This window comes from Lissotriton vulgaris, chromosome 5 (genome assembly GCF_964263255.1).
Source record: "Lissotriton vulgaris chromosome 5, aLisVul1.2, whole genome shotgun sequence".
Taxonomy (NCBI): domain Eukaryota; kingdom Metazoa; phylum Chordata; class Amphibia; order Caudata; family Salamandridae; genus Lissotriton; species Lissotriton vulgaris.
In genome coordinates this window covers 270,508,808-270,535,944 of record NC_141693.1, presented here as the reverse complement: position 1 = coordinate 270,535,944, position 27,137 = coordinate 270,508,808, and the positions used below count along the sequence as shown (strand labels likewise).

At 45.1% G+C, this 27,137-nt stretch overlaps 1 protein-coding gene across 12 annotated transcripts in view; it reads left to right on the top strand.

Moving 5' to 3' along the window:
- NMNAT1 (nicotinamide nucleotide adenylyltransferase 1) overlaps nt 1-27,137 on the top strand; it is a 243,300-nt gene that overhangs the window by 197,889 nt on the left and 18,274 nt on the right. For all 12 annotated transcript variants that reach the window (XM_086921371.1, XM_086921373.1, XM_086921367.1 and 9 more), the window contains 2 exons: nt 11,928-12,111; nt 13,283-13,419. In XM_086921371.1, coding sequence (XP_086777497.1) covers nt 11,928-12,111; nt 13,283-13,419 — 321 coding nt within the window. The remainder of the gene's footprint in view (nt 1-11,927; nt 12,112-13,282; nt 13,420-27,137) is intronic.

Sequence of the window (27,137 nt, the reverse complement as noted above, 5' to 3'; positions counted from 1 at the left end):
GAGCGGCGGCAGTTGAGGCCATTTGACTTGCCTCCTGAAGTCTGTGATGTTATTCTGGCAGCCAGGCGTCCCTCCACTAAGTCGGTATACGCCTGTCGGTGGAACAGATTTGTGGCATGGTGCACAGCAAAGGCTGTGGATCCTCTTTCTGCCCCTCTCTCGGAGGTTCTTCTGTTTCTTCTTTCTCTTGCCCAGCAGGGCTCTGCTCTGGGCACTATCAAGGGCTACCTTTCTGCCCTTTCAGCCTTTTTGAGGCTTCCTGATCAGCCTTCTTTGTTCAAATCCCCGATTGTAACTCGATTCTTGAAGGGCATCACTCACATGTTTCCACCTGTTCCGTTTGTGATGCCTCAGTGGGATTTGAACCTGGTTCTAACTTTCCTGATGTGTGCTCCCTTTGAGCCCCTTCATTCTTGTCCTCTCCGTCTCCTGACTTTAAAGACGGCTTTCCTGGTTGCCATCACCTCTGCCAGGAGAGTGAGTGAGCTCCAGGCTCTTTCTGTCCAACCTCCTTTCCTGTCCATTCATCCTGACAAGGTGGTTCTCAGGACTAGACCTTCTTTCCTGCCCAAGGTTGTTTCGGCCTTTCACATCGGGCAGTCCATCACCCTCCCTTCCTTCTTCCCGCCTCCGCATCCCTCAAAGGATGAAGAGCGGCTCCACCGTCTGGACCCAAAACGTGCGCTTTCATTTTACATGGATCGCACACGCCAGTTCCGGGTGGATGACCAACTGTTGTTGGCTACGTGGGTGCGAAGAAGGGACGGGCGGTCTGTAAACGGACCATCTCTCGATGGGTCGTCCTCTGCATCAAAGCGTGCTACTCTTTGGCTCGGAAGGAGCCTCCTGTTGGGCTGAGGGCCCATTCCACTCGGGCCACGGCGGCTACCACTGCCCTGGGCCGGGGAGTCCCCTTGCAGGACATTTGCCAAGCGGCTACGTGGGCCTCGCTGCACACCTTTGCGAGGCACTACTGCCTGGACAGTCAAGTCCGGAGGGATGGCTTCTTTGGCCGTTCTGTCCTCAGGACTTTCTGGTGTAGTTTTGTATTGGTTCGCAGACCCACCACCGGGGTTGGTATTGCTGGGGTATGTATTCTAAGGTAAGGAATCTAACACTAACGTGTTTCTTTCAGATGAACAAGTTACTTACCTTCGGTAACGATATATCTGTAAGAAACATTAGTTCGTGTTAGATTCCTTACCGATCCCACCCATCCTCCCCGTTCTGCGAACTGATACCTAGGGTTAAGGACATCCCTTTCAGGGCCCTAGTTTTACATGGCACCAGTGTTGGTTCTCTCATGGCTCTGCGTCTCCTGGCGCGGAAAAGCTGTGTGCAAAGAACTGACGTCAGCGCGCGGAGGCGGCGTCTATATACTCCAGCGACGTCATCACGGCGCACGACGCCGACGACGGACGCGGAGCCGCAGGGGACGCCTGCAGACGACGCCTACCGACGCGCAGGGGTACTGCTACGCAAAAGTTTCCGGATCCAGACTGACGCCTGGGGATATTCTAAGGTAAGGAATCTAACACTAACTAATGTTTCTTACAGATATATCGTTACCGAAGGTAAGTAACTTGTTCATCTGGAAGTGGAGGTGTGCGGTGGCTATGAGGGTGTCGTCGGAGCTGGTCGAGATGCGGATGGTTTTATTGTGGACGATCGCGATGCCTCCTCCTGTTTTGTTGATGCGGTCTCTTCGGATGATTTTGTATCCATCCGGGATGGCTATGGCGATGTCGGGTGCTGATGAGGCGTTCATCCAGGTTTTCGTGAGAAAGGCGACGTCCGGAGTAGTGGTGTCGAGTAGGTTCCATAGTTCAATGGCGTGTCTGTGGACCGAGCGGGTGTTGAGCAGGATGCACTTCAGGTGGTTGTTGTTGGAGCTCTGTTTGGCGTTTGTGGTTGTAGTGTGGGTCCTGATGCAGCAGAACTTGCAGGATTAGCCGGTGAAGGGTCCATGGGTACGGCCTGGGACAGCTCGGTGGCAGTCGGGGAGTCTTCCGGTGTTGAAGGCAGTGAGGGTTGTGGTCTCGTATGTTCTGCGGGGTGGATGGCCGCTGCGGGAGCCAGGGGTTCTGGCGCTGGGCGTGGTTCTGGCGCTGGGCGTGGTCCAGGCGCAGACGGGCGTAGACGGGCTTACCTTTGGCGTGCCTTCGGCGTGCATAGGGCGCGTCTGCTGCGTGTGAACGCTGCGCATTTGCCACTCTGCCATTAGTGGAGAGTCGGGGGCGGAGCGAGGGAGGAGCAGCTGGGAGGCTGGAGCAGGGTGGCGAGTGGGGAGGGGAGGAGCGGTGATGCAGGAGGGAACGGGGGTTTATTTATTATTTATTTATTTATTTATGCAATTTTATATAGCGCAGACTTTCCCCAAAGGCGTCAGAGCGCTTTACAATAGGAATAGAAATGAACAAACTGAAAACATTACACGAACAGCAGATTGCAAAAGCATACGTTACGTTACATACGGTAAAGTGATAATTGTGAGCAAACAAAAATACATGAGGTAGTAAAAATTGTGAGCAACCAAAAATACATGAGGTAGACAAGGTAAAAGTGACACTTGTGAGTAAACAAAATACATGAGGTAGTAAAAATGTGAGCTACCAAAAATACATGAGGTAGTAAAAAGTGCACAGGAGGAAAAAGTGACAAGTGTGCAGGCTACAAGAGAAAATAGAGTATAATTTGAGGTATAATACTGCAATATATGCTAGACACTCAAGCACAAGAACAAACGTTACGTAGGCGAAGGTGGCACTTGTGCAAGTATCAAAGGTAAAAAACATGTGAGAGGAAGCAAACCGTGTGTTACAGGGGCAAAGTGGTGAGTGCAAGTTGCAAGAGGGTGGGCTGAGCAGTGGCAGGGAGCGCGGGGTGGAGGGGCACAGGGCACAACAACTGCAATACCCAAACAAAACCAAAACCGGAGAGGCACAGCGGGCATCGGTGGCGGCAGCAATCAGGGGGCACAACGATATGAATGCACAGCACAACAATTACAATTACAATACAGGGCACAACAATTACAATACAGGGCAATAATTACAAATTAAATACTGCACAAGACCAGATCCATGGCGAGCTCAGGGGCACACCAGAGGCACAGTGGGCAGCGGAGGCGGCAGCACTCTGGGGTCAGGCACGAGGCGGGTGGAGCGACCGGCTCTGACCAGGTTAGGTCGGGTCACAGCTCCCGTCTCGTAGATGCAGACCTAGGCTACTAGTGGGAGGAAGGAGCAGCTGGGAGGCAGGAGCGGGGTGGCGAGTGGGATGGGGAGGAGCTGGGATGCAGGAGGGAACAGGGGTTGGGCTGAGCAACGGCAGGGAGCGGGGTGGAGGGGCACAGGGCACAACAACTGCAATACCCAAACAAAACCGAAACCGGAGAGGCACAGCGGGCAGCGGTGGCGGCAGCAATCAGGGGGCACAACGACATGAATGCACAGCACAACAATTACAATACAGGGCACAACAATTACAATACAGGGCAATAATTACAAATTAAATACTGCACAAGACCAGATCCTTGGCGAGCTCAGGGGCACACCAGAGGCACAGCGGGCAGCGGAGGCGGCAGCACTCGGGGGTCAGGCACGAGGCGGGTGGAGCGACCGGTTCTGACCAGGTCAGGTCGGGTCACAGCTTCCCGTCTCGTAGATGCAGACCTAGGCTACTAGTGGGAGGGAGGAGCAGCTGGGAGGCGGGAGCGGGGTGGCGAGTGGGGAGGAGAAGAGCGGTGATGCAGGAGGGAACAGGGGTTGGGCTGAGCAGCGGCAGGGAGTGGGCTGGAGGGGCACAGGGCGCAACCACTGCAATACCCAAACAAAACCGAAACCGGAGAGGCACAGCGGGCAACGGTGGCGGCAGCAATCATGGGGCACAACGATATGAATGCACAGCACAACAATTACAATACAGGGCACAACAATTACAATACAGGGCAATAATTACAAATTAAATACTGCACAAGACCAGATCCTTGGCGAGCTCAGGGGCACAGCAGCTCAGGGGCACACCAGCGGCACAGCGGGCAGCGGAGGCGGCAGCACTCGGGGGTCCGGCACGAGGCCTGGAGCGTCTGCAGGCAAGCTCTAATTATATTGCCCCGGAGCTTTAGAGAAATCAGTACTTAACCTTTCAAAACATTACTCGCTGTTTATTTATTGGGCAACAAATCCCACCACCTCTGGGGATACTTTTGTCCGCTTGGTCTTCGGTTACGTGCCTTGGAACCCACCACTGCAAACTGACAACCCCCTCTGTGTACACTGCCAGGTCCCCTCTGGCATCCTTGCCAAGCCAGGCTGGCATTGCAGTGAAGACCACCCACTCCACGCAAATGTGGTCTACCCTGCAATAACCACCACCCTTCCATGTTGTGTATGCGCTGGGTCCTTACATGTGCACGTGAATTATGTAACCGGAAACTCATGGTTCAGCGGATATTATTTGTCAGTTGAGTTGAAAGATGTACATTTTCTGTGCATTGAAGGATAAAGGAATTATTTGCATTGCAATGTTTATCTGGAACGCACTAATTGTCAATAAATAAGCAATTTAAATAATTATTGATCGATTCATGGGCAAAAATTAAAAACATTTTACTCGGCGTTGTGGCTTTTTTGAAGTTTTATATAGCGCAAACTCGCCCGGAGGTATTGGAGCGCTTTACCTGAGCACCAGCTACATTATTTCATGCACGCAGAATTTAAGTGATTTGCCCAGAATCACAGGATGTTGAACCGACGCAGAGACTCAAACATGGTGCCCCAGTTCCAAAGCCTGCCGCTCTGGCTGTTACCCTGATTTCAAGCTCATAACTGGGGAATGTGGGATACCACATGCCGTCCGTGTTCAAAGCACCAAAATTCTCATTTTCTGCCTTTTCCCGAGCATTTTCTACTGATAAATTTTGGCAGGACACCTCCGAATTCTGGTAAATATTTATTCCCTGTCCATCTAAGTCCTACACCTGGTGCTATGTAACTCGCTGGTGGGAGTGGTTGAGCTTTAGCAAATAACTTGTCCGGATTTGACAACTCTACTTAAACATCGGTGCCATTTTTATAGCTTAGTACAAATTAATACCTTGTAAAAATGCATGTAATGTATAAAACGTAAAAACAAAAACGTTCTTTTCACATTCTTTTATGATTCTGTATATTTGCAGTTTTTGTAAATTAGGCCCTTCACCTTTAAAGTGAGTATTATTTTAAGGGCATTACATCACTTCTAAAGTAACGTCACTATATGTGCCTTCATTGTGATGTTCATATGATAATTTGCCCCTCCCCCTTAATTTCTGTTTATGGCTTGGCCCTGCAGCCGCCCTCGGGAGCACAGCCACAGCCACTTGTGTGACTGGCCCTAGTGTGTCCTTCTGCGTCAGTGCCTGCTTCTTGACTGACTGCGCCTAGCAAAAGCTACCTAGCTATGACTGAGCACTAGGACGTGCCCCTTCTCAACACATCAGATAATGCCATAATAATATGAACACCGGGTGTCACTGGGGACGGGTGTCTGTGACTTGATACTGGTAATGTGTACCAGGAAGTGTTTATTCCCTTAGGTAGATGAGCTAATACTAGTGACGCAGGCCGCAGAACACCTCAAAACATTCTAGAAACACCTAGAGACTTACACATTTTAGCAAACGTGCGCATGGTGTTCCCCTTACTGCTTCTAATTTCTTGCAACCTTCTCCCTTTGCCTGCATTGTCCCGTGGCTGCCATAGCGATTGGTAAGAACAAGCACACTCAAAAAATGGTTTTGCGACTGATGTCACTCCTACACTTCCGTTTGCTCTGACAGAAGCTTGCTCTGACAGAAGCTTTAAAAAACAAGCATTGGCATAGCCAATAGGTCTCGCCTTTGGTACCTTATAAGTGCTTAGCCATGCAACAGTTGATGTTGTTGCACCAAGGATATTGTGCTGCATAACTAAATACTTATAAGGTCCCAAAAGCGAGATCTAATGGCTATGCCAATGCTTGTTTTATTTGTTATTGCTATCGGTACACCTTAAAATGCGGGAAGTTTGGATGAGCGCAGGACAAAAATCTCGTGTGTTTACTTAATAGACTATTATTTTGCCTCATGTATACTAGGAAAAGGGATTTTGGCTACATATATGGTCTACATGACAACTGATTAGTATCTTAATTCGCTAATGGTATTGTTGTCTGGGTGGGGTTAGCGACCATATTGTTGTAAACGAAATGAAGACTCTGGATCCAGGTAGGTGGCAGATAGGTAGTTTAATGCAGCAATAAGGAAGTAACAGGACCGTCGCCCATCTGGCCAAGCAGTAACTGACACAGGATAGAACCAGGGATAGTGTCACAGGGAGAATCATGTAAACGATCTAGAAGGTTGGTACAAGGCCAAGCAGGAAAGGGAACAGGTAAGGAAAAAGCCATGTACAACACATATCTTTCCGGGTCGTGTTTAAAAACTCCGTTATTAAAACGTTCTTATTGCTGTCATATACTGTAGTAAGCAAAAATGTGTCTTCCCCATGTTAAAAATATACACTTATTTGAATTGTGATGAGCCTTGATTTTATTTTTATATAATGTATATTCCGCGATTTACACACCACTCATTATTATGGCTCGGCTCGTGTACAGGTTTTCAGAGTTCAGCCCCTCCCTTGGCTCCCCCTGTTAATTAATTGGGTCGTCTACCTGTGCCAGAAAAGAGAGGTTAGTAAGAGAGTGGGATGGATAAACATAAACATAAACATGGAGAACACAAAGAGGGACACACATCGAGGGGCAGAGAGACAGAGAGGGACAGAGTCTAGGGGGTGTGATCTTTGAGAGCGGCGAGAATTCCTTGGAGAAAAGGGCGGGTAGAGAGGTAAGGAGGGGGAAGGTGACATCGAGAGGGACAGATTACAGAAATGTTTCTGCCTCGCTGTGTGGGTCAGAGAGCGTGACAGAGGCTCCGTGATAGAAGCATAGAAAAAAGATAAACGCCTGGGGCTGAGAGAGAGGGACACACCGGGACACTGTCAGAAGGGCTTGGAGAGACGGAGGCACAACAATAGACCGAAACAGAGGAACTGGGTCATAGAGTTGGTTAGAGAGAGGGTCAGAGAGAGATTGACCGAGAGGGGCAGACACACAAAGGCAGCCATAAATTGACATACAGGGACAGAGTAGAACAGAGAATGTGAGACAGGACCGAGAACGAGTGGGTATGGGTATTATACAAGTGTATGGGGTATAACTCTCCGTACGCAGCTGTCTTTGTTTTCATTTTACCTTTCTTATGATTCCTGTTGTCTCTTTTTTGTCATTTATCATTCAATCTTTTTTTCAGAATAATTACACCTGCTTCACTGTCTTTCATTTCGATACCTTTCTTAGGGTGTTCGTGCACTTTAAGTAGGCACATTAGTTCCATGAACTTACCTTTGATGCTAGTATATGTGCTACATTGCTTTTTTGCTACCTAATTGTCGATTTTGTCGGTTATTCTGTGTCTGTCATTGTGCCTGTAATTTTCTCTGTTGAATCTGTTATTTGTTGTCATGCTAATGGTTTCTCTTTAATTTGTAGTCTAGCTGTCTACACTCAGTACTGCATTTACCCATGCTAATTCCTAGGTTTCTCATTCAATGTTGATATTTGTTTTGCAGTGTGGTGACCATAGTTTAGTTAATGGTTTAAAAAGAATCTGGACTACTATTCCCAGAATGCTGAGTGGAAACCTCGACTGGATTAGCAGCTCATAGATCGACATAGAAAAACAGAGTGCTCTATTTCTGTGCTTTCTCTCATACTTGTGAGGTTTGCCCCTGTCTGTCGTCTCCTTTGCATTTCTATTGTTTCTTGAAGTTTATATATAGGTCGGGTTGTTTGAAAGCTGTGATGTTGCTTCAAGAATAGTATAGAATAGTATGTGGCTCTTGATTCCCAGGAGGCATTTTTGGTGAGTGAACTTCACTCCTGTTATCTGTTACCCCAGCCTCTATTACCCCTTACCTGCTGCAGAGGAGATAATTTACTATTGCATATGATGAATGTCCAATTACTTATAAACATTTTTAATTTGTGGCCATGTTATAGCATGGTGCTGACCTATTAGGCTTTTTATATCTAGAGAAATGTAAAGATGAATAATCACACAGTGCGGTGGAGGTTTTTATTTGTTCTTTTTCAATTTTCTATGAAGCCTGTGTAGTGTATAGATTTTTCATTTAGAAATTGTTTTCTCTTTTTTCCTCCATTGTTTCTATCGATGGTAGCGAGGTCTATGTGAATTGCTTTGTTGATATGTGTATTAGTACACATTAATTAGCTTTTATGAAATGGAAGCTCACTGAATTCCTTTTTGTTTTCTGTGTGAAGTAGATCACATAATGGGAGTAGTTAGCATGTGTGAAGCTGCTGTGGTGGCAGCTGTAGGAGCCTGGCTTAGTATATGGTGCTCACTTATTTAAGTGTAGCACCCTGCACTAATCCAGACAACCCTTATGGTTATTTTAGTGGACTTAGACAGCTCTCTAAGTGGTAGCTGTAAAGAGCAGCCTTCAGGCTTAGTCTAGAAGGAGTGCAAAGCAGCTTGTTTTACCAGTATCAATCTTATGGTATAGGCTAACTGAAAAAGAACCACGCAGTCTAGTTATAAAAATATGTATTTCTTATTAACACTCACTGACACATGGCAATATCTCCTACCTGGAGACATAATCACAATACACACAATACTTTGATACTAGAATACGCAAGTAGAACAAATACCCAGTGGTCTCTAGGGGGAGCCCAAACCATATACTAAAATAGTAGAATGCGAACCACGACCTAAGTTAAAACTAGACCCAGAAGATGTAGAAGACTAGGTGACCCAAGGAAACACCCATGGTAAGTACCCAGTGAACTCAATACAAGGCAATGGGTAAGTCGCAGTTGCAGTTTTAAAGAAGGACCCTTTCCAGCGAACCCTGAAGAAACACTGTGGAAGAAGGCAGGTTGGAGAGTCACCTCACCCATGGATACCCCAGGAACCACAATACCGAAACCATGGAAGCAGAGTGCATAGCTGTGAAGTGACATCGGAAACCGCTGTAGACCACAATGGAGGACTTAAAACAAAGATGCCGCTGGCGAAGAAGGTGAAAAAGTCCGGTGAGATCCAAAGGTGGATTCAAGATGAGAGGTATCTGCAAGCTGAGGGGACAGAGTCTATACCACTCAGGAGTGATCAGGCGGCACGGAAGACAAATACCCACCGATGTCCGACCTGCAGGGGTGTTCACGGTGCCCTTGAAGTTGCAGCTGTGCAGACCGCTGTGGAAGACCAGGAGCCGTTCACGAGCTGTCCCACGTCGGATGTCAAGAGCCATGGGGTCGGTGTCCGGCAGGGGTACCAACAAGCAACCAACTTAGTAGTCAGAGCAGGCCCAGAGGAAGCTGGGGAGCCCACTGGAGCCAAAGAACACTCTCAATAGAACCCATGATGTGAAGACACAGGAGTCCCATGAGGACCTCGAGCAGCTCACCAAAGGATGAAGGCCCACGCTGCAGAGGATGTGGTGCAGCCAAAGACCTTGGCTGCAGGAGATGCTTGAGGCTGGAGCTTCTTGGAGCCCGTAGATCTCTGGTGAAGAGAGTCAACAAGCCTTGTCAACTGGAAGTCCATGCGGTGCATAGGGGTGCTACTCCACCGGTTCCGACGAGGGAGACTGGCTTCAAATGTGCTATGAAGACAGTGCAGACCTCGAAGTTGCAGAACCACCACCTGTGTTACTAAACCTTTCGAAGTCTGTAGGAGCTTTGAAACACTTCAAGGGAGATTCCTTCAGGTGTCTTGGATGTCCACAGGCCTGTAGTAGAACCTGTATGAAGCACAGGCACAGACAACGCAGAAGACTGGCAGGACGACGAGACCCGGAACAGTAGGAGTCTTCCCAGTTGCAGTCTCGGTTCCCAAAGTGAAGTCCAGAGTGCCCAGACAGTTGAAGATGAAGTGGTTTCGGATCTGAATCTTGTCCCACGACGAATCCAAGGGACCACCTACAGGTAAGCCCTTAAGTACCCTAAGACTTAAGGGTACCCTAAATTGTTTGGACGATTCAGGGGTCTCTCCCACAGGAAGGGCTGGACATTGGGGAGGATACTCCCATGTCCTTTGTTTAGTTTCGTGCCAGAGCCAACAGCTCCCTGAACTGGTTCCAACTGGAGTATGCAAGGAGGACACCAAGTGTGCCCTTCAAAGCAGTCTAGTGGTGCTGGAAAGCGACCCCACCCTGTCCCAATGCACTAAGTCGTGTCTGTGAAGTGGTCACTCCACCCTGTGAAAAAAAATCTATTGTCCTGCCTTCCCCTGCTCGAGCTTTGCTCAGAAGCAGGAGGGCAGAATTGTCTCTGGTCGCCAGCAGCTATAGTTTGCTGGCTGGGTCTATAAGACTGGTACCTGGAGCACTGAGGGCCTCCCAGAGGAGCTTTACAGTGCATGGAATCATACCTGCAACACTGTTTACGGTGTAGAGGTATGATTCCAACATGTTTGATACCAAACACGACAGGGTTCGATACAGCCAGTTTAGAGAGAGCCATTGCATAATGAGGCATGGGCACTCTATATATCGTTATGGCTGATGCACTTACAACCCGGGAAAATGGACTCCATGGATTGTAGGGGTGTCCTTCTCATGCAAGGGCACCCTCACACTTGTAACCGAGCACCCTGCATTCAGGATTGAAAGGTCTGCCTCAGGGTTGACTTATAGGTTTTAAGTGCAGTGATCTCTGATATAAGGAAACCTATATCGGATGTAAGTGGTGGTAGCACCAACTTTCACAGGCTGCAATGGCAGGCCTGGAGTCACAATTTTGAGTGGTCTCCCATGGGTGGCATAGTACATTCTTCAGCCCCGGGGGGACCCCTGGTTTACCTATGGCCTGGTTACCATAGTACCATATATTAGGGATCAGTAGCTAATGTGAGGTGTACCCAAGTACTCACCATGTGCACCTTAGGGAAGAAGCACAAAGACTGTGGTCCTGATTAGCTGAATCCTAGTCAGTAAAACATAACGACAACAGCAAAATGTGGGCGGCCATTAACAGATTTGCAGTCTGAGGAGAGTGGCTGACATTATTTTTGAAAGAATTTCGATTGTTCTCCTTTTTCTCCTGCACAGTTGCCCACTGTAAGTGCCGAATGACATTTTGGGTTTTGACAGTGCTGTTGCATCTGCTTGTGTTACAATGAGCTTGCATATATCCCATATATATTTCGTTCGATTTTTGTATTATCTTTGACGGGGGCAAGCATTTGGTTCTATGCTTTGCGGGTGCTTGTTGTAAAAAGAATAGGTTTTTTTTTGTATTGTGAATTTTCCATTTTAAAGTGCATGCTCTGGAAAATGCAAGCATTGGTGCTGGAAATATTTTCAAAAATGTATTCTAATTGTTATTTTGGCAAAAGTCTGATGAGCATATTCATTTACCCATTTTCTTAGTTGTGTAAGGCTTGTCTGTTACTTTGCATGTGTATGTTTTGGGGTATAATCCGTTTAATCCGAAACTGATGCTGTGTTCTTGATGGGTGTGCGATGCACATCATCAAAATGTACCTTACTAAATGGAAAATGAATTGTGCACTCTGTGCAGTTATAAAACATTTTTATGTGATGCCTAAGGGTGGATCCTAATAAATCTGAGGAGGTGCCATGGGGTTGGCTGGTAAGTAGGTCACATGGCTTTCTACTAGGGATGCTAAGGCATGACTGAGCGTTTGGTGAGTGGTTCCTTTTGACCGGGGTTCCAGTAGAAGGAATAATCGACAGGTCATTTGCTTGGCAGTTGGATCCAGGCTGTAAGAAAGTTGCATGACCATGTAAGTTTGAGGGATGCTGTGGTATGATTTGAGAATTTTCCAAGACTTACTGACTTTCCATCAACAGGGCGCTACAGGGTGGTGAAAGGCATTATCTCTCCAGTTGGAGACAGCTACAAGAAGCAAGGTCTAATTGATGCCTGCCATCGACTGGCCATGCTGCAGCTCGCTACTGCTGACACAGATTGGGTGCAAGTGGATCCGTGGGAGTCTTCCCAGAATGAGTGGCTGGAGACTGTGCGAGTGCTCCGGTAAGCACGCAGCAAGTATGCATTGAGAATTCTAATCTTTGGCTTTTGTACAGTTAAGTTTGTTTAGTTTTGTGCTAACCATGCCTTTAAAGCACACAGTCACCGGTCACAGGGCTATAACCTCTCAAACTATCAAAGTTTTCAAAGCCTTCAAACAGGAGTATGTTTATCCAACTCAACCTTTCCATTAAATGGATTGTCCGCCTCGCTAGAGGAGCATTTAGTAAGGAAGTACAAACGTCAATAAAATGAGGTTAGCCTTAAATTAGACTCTTTTTCTCGAACACTTGGAATAGAAGGTGAAGTTGCTATGCCAGGTACTTGTGATGTCCATTCAACTCATGCCTCTGCTTTGATTAGTAACAGGCAGTAGTGGCATCTGTGTTTGTTAGAAGGTTAGAGCTAAGTAGAGGAGCATTCAGGACCTGAACCCACGATCAGGAGAGGAAGGTGCAACAATTGAAGAAAGGTATTTTCTGTCCTCTTTTTTTTCATATAGTTGTATAAAAAATATTTCGAAGTATTACACACCTTAGATCACAGGTCAAGCAGGGAGGACTTTTGGTACGCAGACAGTACGGGGGCAGTGGGATGAGTGTAGTATCAGAAATGAATCACTTGGTTTACGATCTGTTGAAGTGTTGCTGTACTTACCGCTCTTGCATTTAATTTGTGGTGTTTGAAAACAAAAATAATGTTAAAATATATATTTCGAAGGGTATTTGAAGTGCCTATCTTCTCCAGTCCTTTAAGATGTCAGTCATCATTCCATGGTTGGACACTTGGTGTCACTGGAAAGTGTTTATTACTATGCTACCGTCTGTACTTCAGCCAGTGCCATGTTTGATGGGACACTGGGCGGTGTTACCTCTCTACCCGATGTCAGTTTGATCAATGCTGAACATCAGCTAATGCTATACAACCGTTGGCCAGTAAGTGTCACTGTTGCACCAGTTTTACTCTAGCTTGGTTGAAACTCCTGGATTCAGCAGATAGCGCAGAAAAACATTTAGCACTTTTTATGCGCCCTAATTATTCCCAGTGTCACGGCCTGTTGTAACCAAAACGTTCAATCTGAATGCGCAAGTAATTATTTCTCTACAACAAGGGTTCACTTGATAAATAAACCTTGAGTTATATTGCTATATTAGTGTTTTTTTCCTAATTACAGACACCACCATCAGAAACTGGCAGAGGAACAAAGTTTGAAATCCCCAATAGACGGCGGCGTTTACGTAAAGAAGGGGCGGAAAAGGAAAGTGGAAAACCACGAGGACGAGCCGGATAGGATTTGCTCTGATAGAAAAGGTGACAACAGTGCAATGGCCTTCATACTTTTTAATGCCGCTCTCGCTCTTCCATTGTGTAAACGAAAAAGAACAAGCATTTACAATGCAATGGTTTCGCCTTTTGAAAAGTTTGAGCTATTGGCATTGTAAATGACAAAATTTGTATTTATGTGCTGGTTTTGAAAACAGATAAATAAATGGCATTGTCATTTACAATGCCTATAATTTAATCTCTACACTATTGTGCAACCACCCAACACATGCACTAAACAGCACTGATGAGAAAACGTCCAGGTCGCAGTCAAGCATCACAGTGGCCCCGGGGATAACCACATAATGTCTTCAGACAGCAGCTTGCTGGTGAAGGGCAGAAACCAACGTGAGAACAGATGCAGTAACATCTGGTTGATTCTGGGGCCTGAGAAAAGGTCTCACAGAACCACGTCAGTCTAAGGAGTTCTAACTTTGCACCCAATGACAAGGGACAAGATGCATAAACTGTCCGCAGATTGTAATGCTCTATTAACATTGTTGAGTGAGAGGAGAGGCCATATCTTGCGAATGTGAAGCCACAAGTGGGTCATGGTGCTCCGCCCGCCAACAATATAAATAAACATTATATTACGCTCGGGTGCAGCTGCTATGTACTACGCCTCTGCATTTATTCTTTTTTTTTTCACACACTGGTTTTTACCCATCACCAGGATTCCTGGGGTTAAACGTGTGCAGTAGCAGGGTGAACTCGCACTGCCTATAGGCTGGCTCTTTGCATTAGTCAAGTAGTTGTTACATCTGATCAAGGCGAGGCAGTAACCGTGTTTTCCAACCCCCGAAGCAGCAGTGGGTATGTACTTGCTGGTACCTTGATTCTGTGGGTGACAGCCCTGATAAAAGGGTCCGGACTGTGAAGGTGTCTGCATCCCTACAGTGCCCGTTTTACCGATGTTGGGGGGGAGCTATCACTGCCTTCCCAGTGTGTTCTTGTGTTTGAGTGTCCTCCATTTATTGCAGTATTATACCTCTGCTTATACTTTGTACTGTGTGGGGTGAGGTGGCAGAGTGGGGGTGAGGTGGCAGAGTGGGTGTGAGGAGGCAGAGTGTGGGGTGAGAAGGTGGGGTGAGAAGGGGTGTGGGGTGGGGGTTGTATGTTTTCATGTGTTCAGGTCTGAAAGGCTCGTTTCCACAAGAATACATCTGAGGTAAATCAGAAAAAAAAGATTTTTGACTTCACTGGTGAAGTTTAACTATGTAGAAAGCTTGTGGGTGCATGTAGACAGCCCATACGTCACCATGGATGTTTGTTTATGCTATAGATTTTCAGGCTCTCTGTGCGGAAAATACCGAAATGTATACGGAAGAATCCACGCTGTACGTTATAAAGAACTGGCGAGAACACATGCAGAGGGTTGAATGGATATGACATTCGTAAGCTGGAGAAGCGACTCGCATACATTAGACATAAAAGAAGGGTCTAAGCAGCTTTATTAAGAATACAGTCTCATAAAAATGAGTTACAAAGACAACAGATGCATAAAGAAATCTACAAGACGACTGAACTATGTTGAAAGAACTAAAGCTGTTTATAATGTTTCATATTACATTGGGAAATAAGGGAGGAAAAAATTAGGAGTTGGGGAAAGGAGAGCATAAAACAAAACTTGAAGCCGAATAACAGTAGTAAATATGTAATGACAGTGACACGGACACCGCTGGAGAGAGTCACCAGTCACGTGTTTATCGCATGAGAAATCATATCTGTAGTAAGCTGGGGCACGTCGACAGGGTCTCGGAACTGGCCACCTCATGTCCACTCCTCGCTCAGAGGCTGGTCCGCTCACATGGCTGGGACAGGTGCGGTGGCCTCGTAGGGGAGGGGGGCGTGTGATGGGAGGGCGTGTGATGTGAGGGGGGCGTTTGATGTAAGCGGTTCGGGACTGTTCTGCTCTGCAGTTTAGGGGTGATGCAGTTAAGGAAGTAGGGGTGCCGTGGAAAGGTATGTTTCGTACATATGAGCGGTATATCCCTCCTTGGGCAGCAGTCCTCTGCCAGTCCTTAGGCGACGGACAACAACTTTAATGTCATGTTTGCCGCAAAGTGTAGAATGTGGGGTCTGCGCAAGGTGTCGCCACGGGTGGCCTAGAGAGCCTGTGTCCATTTTCAAGCCAGCAAGATAGTCTGGTGGGTCATTCGTCAGGGATCTGTTTTTATGATCAAATCTCCAAACGCCGACAAGACTGACTCGACCTCTTATCTTCCTGAAGTCGATAACATGAGTGTCACTGTGCCTCAAGCGACGTGAAACAGTTTAGTAGAGTTGAGGTCCATATATAAGAAGGGTCAATGCTACTGCTACTACATGTAATAAAGGTGAAAAGGCGGCGCCAGGGATGCGGGCAGCATCCGATGGTTATCCCAGTGCCCCCGCGAGCCCAGGACGCAGCAAAAGCCCTTCATTGCAGGCTGCTCTGAGAACAAGAACATTAAAGCGAATTGCATCCGCTCCAGGATTCCGCCCAGGAATAGCCCACGCCCGTGTCCCTATATCGGTCTTTCTTCTATGTCTTACAGAATCCAGCAGGCACTCGCATCTGGCTCCCAGATGTACTGCGATCCGGCCACATGTTAGCCCACAACAAAAGGCTGTCTCTTACCTCGAATCGGAGCGGCGGCACAAGCCAGGCACAGCAGCAGCAGGGCTCTCCTAGCAGTCAGCAGGAAAGGCACGGACAGCGGGAGGGGGGCAGGAAAGGCACGGACAGCTGGAGGGGGGCGGGAAAGGCACGGACAGCGGGAGGGGGGGTGGGCAGGCACACGGACAGCGGGGGGGGGGCGGAGGAAGGCAGGACAGCAGCAAGCACTCACCAGAGGTTGGGGCAAATGACAAAATAAAAGGCGGCCCAAAAAAAAAGTAAACGCCCACCGCCGCAATGACGTTGTCAAAGGGGCAGGATGAGAAAAATCGCAGAACGCCCACCAATCGCCTCGCTGAAAGACGGACGCCTCTCTCTTCCAATGGCTGGCCTCCATTTATGGAACTAGCCAATGGAAGAGAGGCAGGACTTTTGTCCAAACTAGTAAACAAAAGTTTTCGCCTTGCGCGAAAGTCTGCTTGCGCAGCTTTCGGCGAGGCGAAACCTAAAAACGTTTAGGTCCCGGAGAATGACAAACATATTATTCTATGAAGTACATAATGAGCGGTTCAAACATTGTGGTCGGGTTCAGTTGTTCATTTCAAAGATACCGTCAATTACATAATTGCCAACATGCACGTGGCAACCTAGAATCCATATAAGTGGCCACAGTGTATCAGAAACGGCGTGAGGGCATTTGGGGTTACTTGGAACCCTCCTTCCGCTCGCCATTCTACTTTTACAGCCTGGACACAATAGTGCTATTTATATTTCTTTAGAGGGTAAGTACATAATTAGCGGTTCAAACATTGTGGTCGGGTTCTGTTGTTCATTTCAAAGATACCGTCAATTGCATACTTGCCAACATGCACGTGGCAACCTAGAATCAATATAAGTGGCCACAGTGGATCAGAAACGGCGTGAGGGCATTTGGGGTTACTTGGAACCCTCCTTCCGCTCGCCATTCTACTTTTACAGCCTGGACACAATAGTGCTATTTATGTTTCTTTAGAGGGTAAATTATGTGCAAAATAGTAGCCTTTTTTATTGAGACCTCTGGAGGGTCAGGATTAGAGTCTTAAAAGAGGGGGCCAAGAGAGAATCCAGCGCCACGTGATTTATTACAGAATGAGCTGTGAATCTCAATGTATCCGCCTACGCTGAAGGGGTTGGGGATGAAAACATCTGCTCTTCCAACGCATGTTCACTGCTAGTCATAAGCATTGATTCATTTCGCCTATACAAAGGATCAGTCATTTTTTTCTGCCAGTTTATATTAGCTGTATATATATTTTTTTTTTTTTACTATGCCAATTTAAATGTTAAAAAGTCACAAGTTAGGACGAAGTTGTTGGGATCTGGGGCTGATGGATTCCGAACATCTCTTCCTCAGTTCCCACTTCAAGGTCAGGGAATAACGGCAAGGGCACACAGTGGGAAGCAATTTCTTTAGAGAGTGAACAACCTTGAGAAGTGCAAGAAAGTCCCGTCTTGATGTCCGTCCGATTCCACTAAACGCACAAAACAGGAGGTAGTGTGCCTTCTCCTGTTTCGTTGCTTCTTTCACGCTACCACCACAGTGTAATACATCATGGTGACCCCATCTCCCATAGGTGCCAATGCATCTGTTAATGTGTGCCCATCATATAACCAAGGGCAAAATCTAGAAGTGTGTTTCGGGGTCACAGTGGTTTGTGGTGAATCGGGTTCAGGAAGGCCATGTCTCCTCCCTCTGCAGAACTGGTGTGTCAGCAGTGCTCACTATAAAATCTGTTGTGTGTGCAAGCATGAATCAGTCTGGGCTAGGTAGCACATGATATTCTGCATGATAGCCAAGATACAGATACTTTAAAGCTACATTGACCTAATAGCCAGTTCCCTGATCTGACACATCCTGTGATGCTTCTTCACTGCTGGCTGCACTGGATTGGATTCCAGCTGGCGTCATGTCCCCCTAAAGAGACCGAAGGCAAGGGAATCCATGAGATCAAATAATTCTTCCTCTCAATAAGCCTGTGCTCTCCCCAGAATCGCTGTGAAACCGATGAATCTGAAGATCTCCGATTGAACAGCCTGTTCGAAGGGGATTCTTTAATCTTTGACTCTGTGTAATTTGAAAGCCAGTGCTTAGAGCATGGACCATAAGGTCTTGTTCATTGAAGAGTGTCTGGGAATTTGAAAGTAAACTTGAAGAGTTGAGTTGGGAGGAGTTAGTTGAAGAAGAAGTTGACTAAATTGCATAACTGAGTGGAAAACTGTAAAGAGAAGCTACAGCAGCACAGTAAACTTAAACACTGTGCAGTTTCCACCGTACTGCACTTGGAACAAGAGGTTAAGTTAACTGGCAGCCAGCCTGGGTAAAGAAGATGAGGATCTTAGGAGTACCACCAGTCCTTAAGTTGTGTGACGCCAAAGCGCTGCTGATAGGTGTTGGAGTATTAGATTGTGTTGAAGGTACGCAAAGTGCTGCATCTGCCTACGTGTGTGTCCAATAAAGGAACAGTAATAGTTGGGACAAGGCTTATTGAATGACCCCATGGAGCACAAAGCTGATACATAGACAGCTTCTTAAAAGAGAGGTTTGCTATTTAGAGAGTGCAAAATATCTATGTCCCACAGAAGAAAAAAGAAAGAAACTCCAGGACATAAAGAATGAATGAACTGCTGGAACTAGAACGGTATGCATCCGCTTTGGTTTCCTGTGAAACCCAGAGTAATGTGGCAAAAAGTTTATGTATTTACTCATCCATAGGCTGTTCAGGAATCTTTGGACCGCAAGAAGTCCGAGCAAGTCGAACGATCAGGGTTGGCACAATTGAAAGTTTGATGGCGGATGTTATTTTGCCAGGTGAAAGTTTAGGCTTTTCCCCCTGGGGCAGGGTAAACTTTGATACCATTGGAGTGTTTTGATGTTCCTGTCTTACCCTCTCCATTCTCCCTTGGTGCCAGCTTTGGTGGGTCATTTAATGAAAGGAGTGAAAATGTATGAGATTCTACTACAAGTCATAAGAGCATGAGTGGGAATCTACTTTGTAGCGATTTTTTTTTCTTCTTCAGAACAGTCATTGCTTGGCCTGACTGATGGCACAACAGTGTAAAACTGAGGAAGCAGGGTGGCACAAGAGATCTCAAGACCTAATGAATCTGGGAGTGGCTAATAGCCCCAAATCTGCAGATCACTGCAGCACATCTTCCGGGTATAGAACATGTGGAACCAGATTCCCGCAGCAGATTTTTCAAAAACAAACAGGTCGTACGTGAGGATTTACTCTATAATATCTTCTGAAAATTGGACTTTTCCTGAAGTAAACTTGTTAGTAATTTCAGCAGACCGCACCAGATAATACCAACAAGGAAGAAGGGAACTGCTCTTGTGGTCAACTTGTCAGGGAAATTTCCTCACACTTTTCCACTAATTCCTCTGATTTTCTTGGTCCTCCTGGTGAGTTAAAAATATACCAACATAATACTTATCACTCCTGACTGGCACTGCCAGTGGTGGTTGTCTGATTTCCTCCATGTGCCCTTTGTAGATTTCGTGGCTGGATCTTACACTCAAACATACTCGTTAGGCTTTTTATTTCTTCCATTAAGGGCATCCGAATCGCCATAAGGCTGCACTGACATTCTGAAAGAGGTCATGTGTTCATCAACCACAGCATCTTTTTTCTTCAAGTCAAAGAGATTCTGCGTCTGGTGTATGCAAATAATTATAACCCTACAAAGTGGCAGGAGGGAGCAGTTTTCCCATAAATGCTCAGCATGGCATGACCGTGGTCATTTTCACCAATTAAGGTAAATCTTATTGCCATTAAGGGGTACAGAATTTGTCCCCCGCACTTCTTACTTCAAAGTTCTGATGACTATGGATTTTCTACAAGCAATCAAGAATGTGTTTAGGAAGCCTTCGCCTCATCGGGAACTAAATGTGGCCAATTGAAATCATAGGGGTACTTCCTTTAAACCCACTGACAAAGCTTCTCCTCAGTACTACATCAAGATTCATTACATCGCAGAGAGTATATCAGGAGTTATTAAATCACAGATAAGTTTTGCATCATTTGTCAGTCAGTACTTCACAGGTGTGCACACAAGTATTCTAAAATGTATACTTAGTTTTTTTCAAAATATATGTGAGCTATCTAGTTACATCAAGGAAATTAGAGGGCAAAGGCTGGGTATGTTTAAAATATACAATACATTAAAAATAATATACATTAGAAATATTAGTATTTTATTCATATTTCAGCAAAACAGTATTGGAAAATAAAAGTTTAGATAGTAAAAGAAAATAAACAAATAAAAGAAATCAGGGAAGCAGTATTTTATATAGCAGATGTGGGTGTATATATATATATATATATATATATATATATATATATATATATATATATTTTTTATATGTGTGTGTATAGATAAAAGGAAATTACAACTGCAGGACTGAATATGCAGTATACGTCCTGACGTGTACTTGCGGCCTGAGGTATGTCGGGAGCACTCGGCCAACAGTACACGCCAGGATATTACAGCACCTACGTGCCATTGTCAACAACGACAACACATACCCTGTCGCCAGGCACTTCAGAAGAGTCCATAATAACAATTTGGAGTGCCTGAACTATTTTGTGTTGACAGCGGTTACCCAACCACGCAGAGGGGGTGATAGGGACAAGCTACTGCGCCAAATGGAGTCGAAAATGATATTAGAGCTAGATACCAAGGCACCGAACGGGCTTAACACCACGGAAGATCTATATCATTTTCTTTAAGCTGGTTTGGGTAATTACAAGCAGATGGGTTTATAGTTTAACATCTCTGTCCGCCTGTTTGCTCTTTTGTTCTGTGAGGTTTTCTGTTTAGTTTCTCGCCTCCCCTCATTGTTGATTCCAGTCATTTTTCCCTTCCCTTTATTATATAATTTTTGCACTAGGGGCTATCTCAATTAAGAATGGATCACATCACTTTTCATTTTGAGTTTAACACAATGTACTATGGTGTTATTAGCACATTTAAGTTAAAACATAGAGATCTACCAGACGGGCTGTGAATCAATGAGAATTACTGGGTTGCCATCATTAGTAGATGTCCCTCATCATTTGGTTTGGACTTATAGGGTTGCCATCATTTATAGATGTCCCTGCAGGATTGTAAATAGTATTTATTTGATCTTAACAGTGTATGTATCTATATTGCGTGATTTGCACAGAGTGTAGAAGTTTACAATTTTGCATATTTTAACATTTGTATAGGGCAATTTATTACAAATAACAATTAATTTTGTATTGGAAGTTTTTAAGTATTTATACTTTTATAACTGAATTGCCTATTTTGCACCAAGTGAAATGTCTACATCTTGCGTTATTTTGCACATTAACTTTGCACTAGTGATATTACACTGTTTTGACCCTATCTTTGCATTTATGCAGATACATTCTTGCGACAAACCAATGAATTTATTCAGAAATATTTGTTTACATTTATATGTAAATGAGAAATGAGTATGATAATGTAATCCTTGTACTCAGAGAAGCACAAAAATACCGTAGTAGTATTTTCTCTATGCCTATTGAAGTCACATGGTGTGCACTAGCATTTTTAAAAAAACAGGCATTATGGGTAATGTGTGACTGTGAACATGGGCAACTGCCCGAAACGCGTCAGTCTCGTTTGCTGCTATTGCCAAATAAAATAATAATTTGCCTTGACTTTGGGATTCGTGTTGCCTTCTGTTTCTGGGAGACCGGAGTTGCAGTTGCGCTTTTTGTGCATCTAATCCACGGAGGGTGGTTGCCTCCGCCTCGAATCCACTCCCTGCAAGTTGTCCGACGTCGTCGACCAGCGTTTACTGTCCATGTGAGTGGAATTTGTCGACGGACCCTGCCTGCGGAGATTGAGCACACCCACTTCCTAACGGAGCCTGCTGAGAACGCTGCACGCCAGGAGAGCCCTCGTTACCAGTGGATCGGGCGGGAGAGCCAGGTACAGCGCCGCGTACAGCAGAACGGAATGAAAGAAGGGTGAGGGCTCACAAACGCACTTCAGGCGGTGGGGAGGACTATAGGCAAACGCGAGGGTACTTAAGGCTCCAGCAATATTCTGCCTTCTAGTACCCCCAGCGTACTATTACATACTTTGATAATTCGGCAATCATGGCAGCAGCGGGAATGTCGGAAGAGACAATGAGGGGGCGAGAGGCGGCCTCACTGGAATTATTCAGCAACTTGCCTAAAATCACTCACAAGGGGGCTACGGCGGTGGCAAGCTCATCAGAATCCGCTCAGAGCAATACCCCTTCAATTGAAGCACGAATAAAGGCTCTAATGAAAAGACTTGAAAAAACGATGAAAAACGAAGTTGCAAAGTGGTGGGAACACAAGTCATTAACAATGTACATCACAGAAGGACGAATTCCAAGGGGCTTAAGGATTTTACTTGCTCCCAGCTATGACAAGCCACATCCAGAAATGCTGAAGGAGTGGGGGCATAGCAACCTGGATGCCTCCGGGAATTTAGTCAAAATACGCATCAAATATGCTGAAATTGACCGCGTACAACTACTGCAAAAAATGGAAGAAATCAATGGAGAACTATTGAAACTCGAACCCAACGACCTCATTATCACAATGCGAAAAGAGACTCAAGAAAGAGTTAACAAACATGAGGAAAAAATTAAAGTGCGCAAAGCATGGAATATGCGCATGACAAAGAAGATTATGAGCATGGAAAAATTTACACTTTCGGGCGTAAATTTGATAGCGCAAAGCGTTTAAAAATGAACCAAAAATCAGCCCCGACGAAGGCAACAGCAAGGGCGGAAGAAATTGCAAGAGGTTCACGCACGGAAGTGGCTACAGATGCTCAAATCAATAGTGACTCAAATTCAACAAGCAGTAGTGTAAGCAGTGTCTATTCGGATGACTAGGCATTAACAGCAGGAAATGGAGATGAAGGGCCTTCAATGGTTTTGGATTTGGGGGAAGAAGTAGATTTTTTAGTGAATGCGCGGTTGCAAACTCTGCGCCCACGAAACCAGCAAAATCAGCAGAAAAAAAGGGCCAGAATCAACCGCCGTCAAAGAGCGCCGCCAAAAACACAAATACAAACAACAAAAAGAAAAAGCATTGGCGCAAGAACAGAAATTAAGTGACAAGACAGTCATCAATTTATCTTCCACGACCCTTACAACTGCAGAAAACCAATTGTTAAGCCTTGGCCTCACTTTCTGCCCAGTAACTGACTTTAATTATACAGCCACTAGAGTGGATGTGTTTCGATATATACGAAAAATGAAACTTCAAAAGTTTTTTAACATCAAGGAGGGTTCCAATAATGCAGAAATAGCGGATATGGATCCTGATACTCCAGTGCTCCAAGCTCGTGACATCAGAGGGATGCTCACACTTAATCAATTGAGTGACGGCAATGAACCTAGTATCATCACGGCCACACAGGAGGAACTAAGAGATGCTGAAATCTCTCAAATCGGAGCGGGTTCAAGCCCATTCAAACCGACATCAACTTTTACACCCACTATGCCCAAGGATGCAATAGATGCTTTCCATGATGTAGTGACGGCAGATCTTAAAAAACTTTACCATCAGGTCAAACACCGCAGGAGGGCCAAGCGAGATCATGAAAAACAATATTGGGAGCTGATGAACAAATTGAAAAATGACCATCGTAATATAGTTTGTGGCTCTGACAAAGGGGGAAATGTAGTCATCTGGCCCCAAGAACAATATATAGCAGAGGCTATTAAGCAACTGTCGGACCTCACCTGCTATATGAAAACAAACTTGAAAGAATACGATCTAGCCAGGGAGAAATTACGAAAAATGCTCTTCAAGTATAGAAGGGAGGGCTTAATCTCCATGCAAGAGTTCAAGTTTTTGCACGTTGAGCTGCCGATAATGCCCAGATTCTATCTAATCCCCAAAGTACACAAGGGGGATTACTCCAGTCCCGGGACGGCCTATTATTTCGGCAATAGATAGCATTGGTGAACATCTCTCACAATATACGGATTACTTCCTGCAACCTTTGGTCTCTAGTCTGCCCACATACATTAAGGATACAGGACATTTTCTACAGAAAATCAAGAATACCACATGGACAGAGAACTCTTTGCTAATAACATTGGACATCGAAGCTCTGTATACGAGCATAGAGCACTCCACTGGTCTCAAAGCTTTAGAATATTTTTTGAGCACGAGACCAGCCAACTGCTGTAATCACAACAAGATGTTAGTAGAATTGGTTAAGTGGAGCCTACATCATAACTTCTTTATGTTTGGTAGGGATGTCTTTTTACAAAAGAGGGGGGTGGCAATGGGGGCCTGCTTTTCCCCTAGCTATGCGTGCTTGCACGTAGGCTATTGGGAGAAGCAGGTCCTCATGGGGGACCACTTGAATACTTTTTCTGAACATGTGGAACAGTGGGTCAGATTTATTGATGACATGTTTTTAATCTGGAGGGGTGATGAAGCCAGAGCGGTAGATTTTATTAAGAAACTTAATACTAATGACCATAATTTGAAATTTACGCACCATATCAGCAAGAAATCGGTCAATTTTTTGGATGTCAAGGTATATCCCAAAAATGACTTGTTGGCAACCACCCTCTACAGGAAAGAAACTGCGGGCGACTCCACGTTGCACGCAAGCAGTGCCCACCCGCGACACACTATCGATAACATCCCCTATGGGGAGTTACTTCGATTAAAGAGAATTTGCAGCGATTCAGAGGAAAGGGACAAGTGCATAAAATAATCTGTTAACAGATTTAAGGCCAGGGGATACAATGACCAAACCCTCAATAGAGCGGTCACTAAAATCCAGCAAAGAACCAGGGAGTCCTTACTGTCACAAGAGAAAGACAACATGAACAATAAGGAAGGTGGTGGAAACTCAGAAATAAGGTTCCTCACAGCCTTCAGTTGTCAGGACAGAAATATAAGGTCCATTATGACTAAGAGCTGGCCCATTCTGCAAACAGACTGAGTTTTGGCAGGGGGCCTTCCGGCCAATCCGATAATTACGTTTAGGAGGGGACCCTCCTTACGTATCCATGTCTCTAATCCTTTTCCAGAACTCCTCACACAGAAAACCCGGTTACCACCAAAAAATGGGTTTTTTAAGTGTAACAGTTGTCGGGCGTGCAAATTTGTTGTGAACACTTGTTCCTACACGACCCCATTCAGTCCAGTTCCATTGCAGATAAAAGGAAATTACAACTGCAGGACTGAATATGCAGTATACGTCCTGACGTGTACTTGCGGCCTGAGGTATGTCGGGAGCACTCCGCCAGCAGTACACGCTAGGATATTACAGCACCTACGTGCCATTGTCAACAACGACAACACATACCCTGTCGCCAGGCACTTCAGAAGAGTCCATAATAACAATTTGGAGTGCCTGAACTATTTTGTGTTGACAGCGGTTACCCAACCACGCAGAGGGGGTGATAATGACAAGCTACTGCGCCAAATGGAGTCGAAAATGATATTAGAGCTAGATACCAAGGCACCGAACGGGCTTAACACCACGGAAGATCTATATCATTTTCTTTAGGCTGGTTTGGGTAATTACAAGCAGATGGGTTTATAGTTTAACATCTCTGTCAGCCTGTTTGCTCTTTTTGTTCTGTGAGGTTTTCTGTTTAGTTTCTCGTCTCCCCTCATTGTTGATTCCAGTCATTTTTCCCTTCCCTTTATTATATAATTTTTGCACTGGGGGCTATCTCAATTACGAATGGATCACATCACTTTTAATTTTGAGTTTAACACAATGTACTATGGTGTTATTAGCACATTTAAGTTAAAACATAGAGATCTACCAGACGAGCTGTGCATCAATGAGAATTACTGGGTTGCCATCATTAATAGATGTCCCTCATCAATTGGTTTGGACTTATAGGGTTGCCATCATTTATAGATGTCCCTGCAGGATTGTAAATAGTATTTATTTGGTCTTAACAGTGTATGTATCTATATTGCGTGATTTGCACAGAGTGTAGAAGTTTACAATTTTGCATATTTTAACATTTGTATAGGGCAATTTTTTACAAATAACAATTAATTTTGTATTGGAAGTTTTTAAGTATTTATACTTTTATAACTGAATTGCCTATTTTGCACCAAGTGAAATGTTTACATCTTGCGTTATTTTGCACATTAACTTTGCACTAGTGATATTACACTGTTTTGACCCTATCTTTGCATTTATGCAGATACATTCTTGCGACAAACCAATGAATTTATTCAGAAATATTTGTTTACATTTATATGTAAATGAGAAATGAGGAGTATTATAATGTAATCCTTGTACTCAGAGACGCACAAAAATACCGTAGTAGTATTTTCTCTATGCCTATTGAAGTCACATGGTGTGCACTAGCATTTTAAAAAAAACAGGCATTATGGGTAATGTGTGACTGTGAACAAGGGCAACTGCCCGAAACGCGTCTGTCTCGTTCCTCAAATTTGCCTCGCGGAGCTCCGGTCCTTCCCTGAAAGTTTCGGGGGGATTCGTCAAGCGGGGGCCGAGATAAAAGGGGGGTTCCAAAACGTGTTTTCCCCATGTTAATTTCCATAGGGCGACCAACCTCACTTTTAGCCCGAACGGCTGAATGGATTTCCACCAAACTTGGCAAAATTGAAGGGACTGGTAGCCCGATGTGCCTTTGCTATGTCTCAAGATATGTGCTCCAGTGGTTCTTACGAAAATTAACTTTGAAAAAATATATATTGGGCTACATTGGGCTATATATATGTTCGAGCCCAAATGTAGCCCAATGTAGCCCAAAGATGGCCACCAGAGACAAAAAAAAAACAAATGTAGCCCAAATATCAGCCAGATGTAGCCCAACTATAGCCCAATGACAGAATGTCCCAGAGTGTTCTAAAGAACAACTAGAATGCTAACAGTCTTACTTATGACAAAAGTATGGCACACCTGAAGAGTCATCTTGATTGGAATATAGTGGTAACACTTAATGCATTTAATTTGAAAAGGAACAAAATGAGGGGTTTCATTTTGCCATAGAAATTTTATATATATATATAAATATATATATATATATGTTTATTCACTGAAAAAACCATAGGTT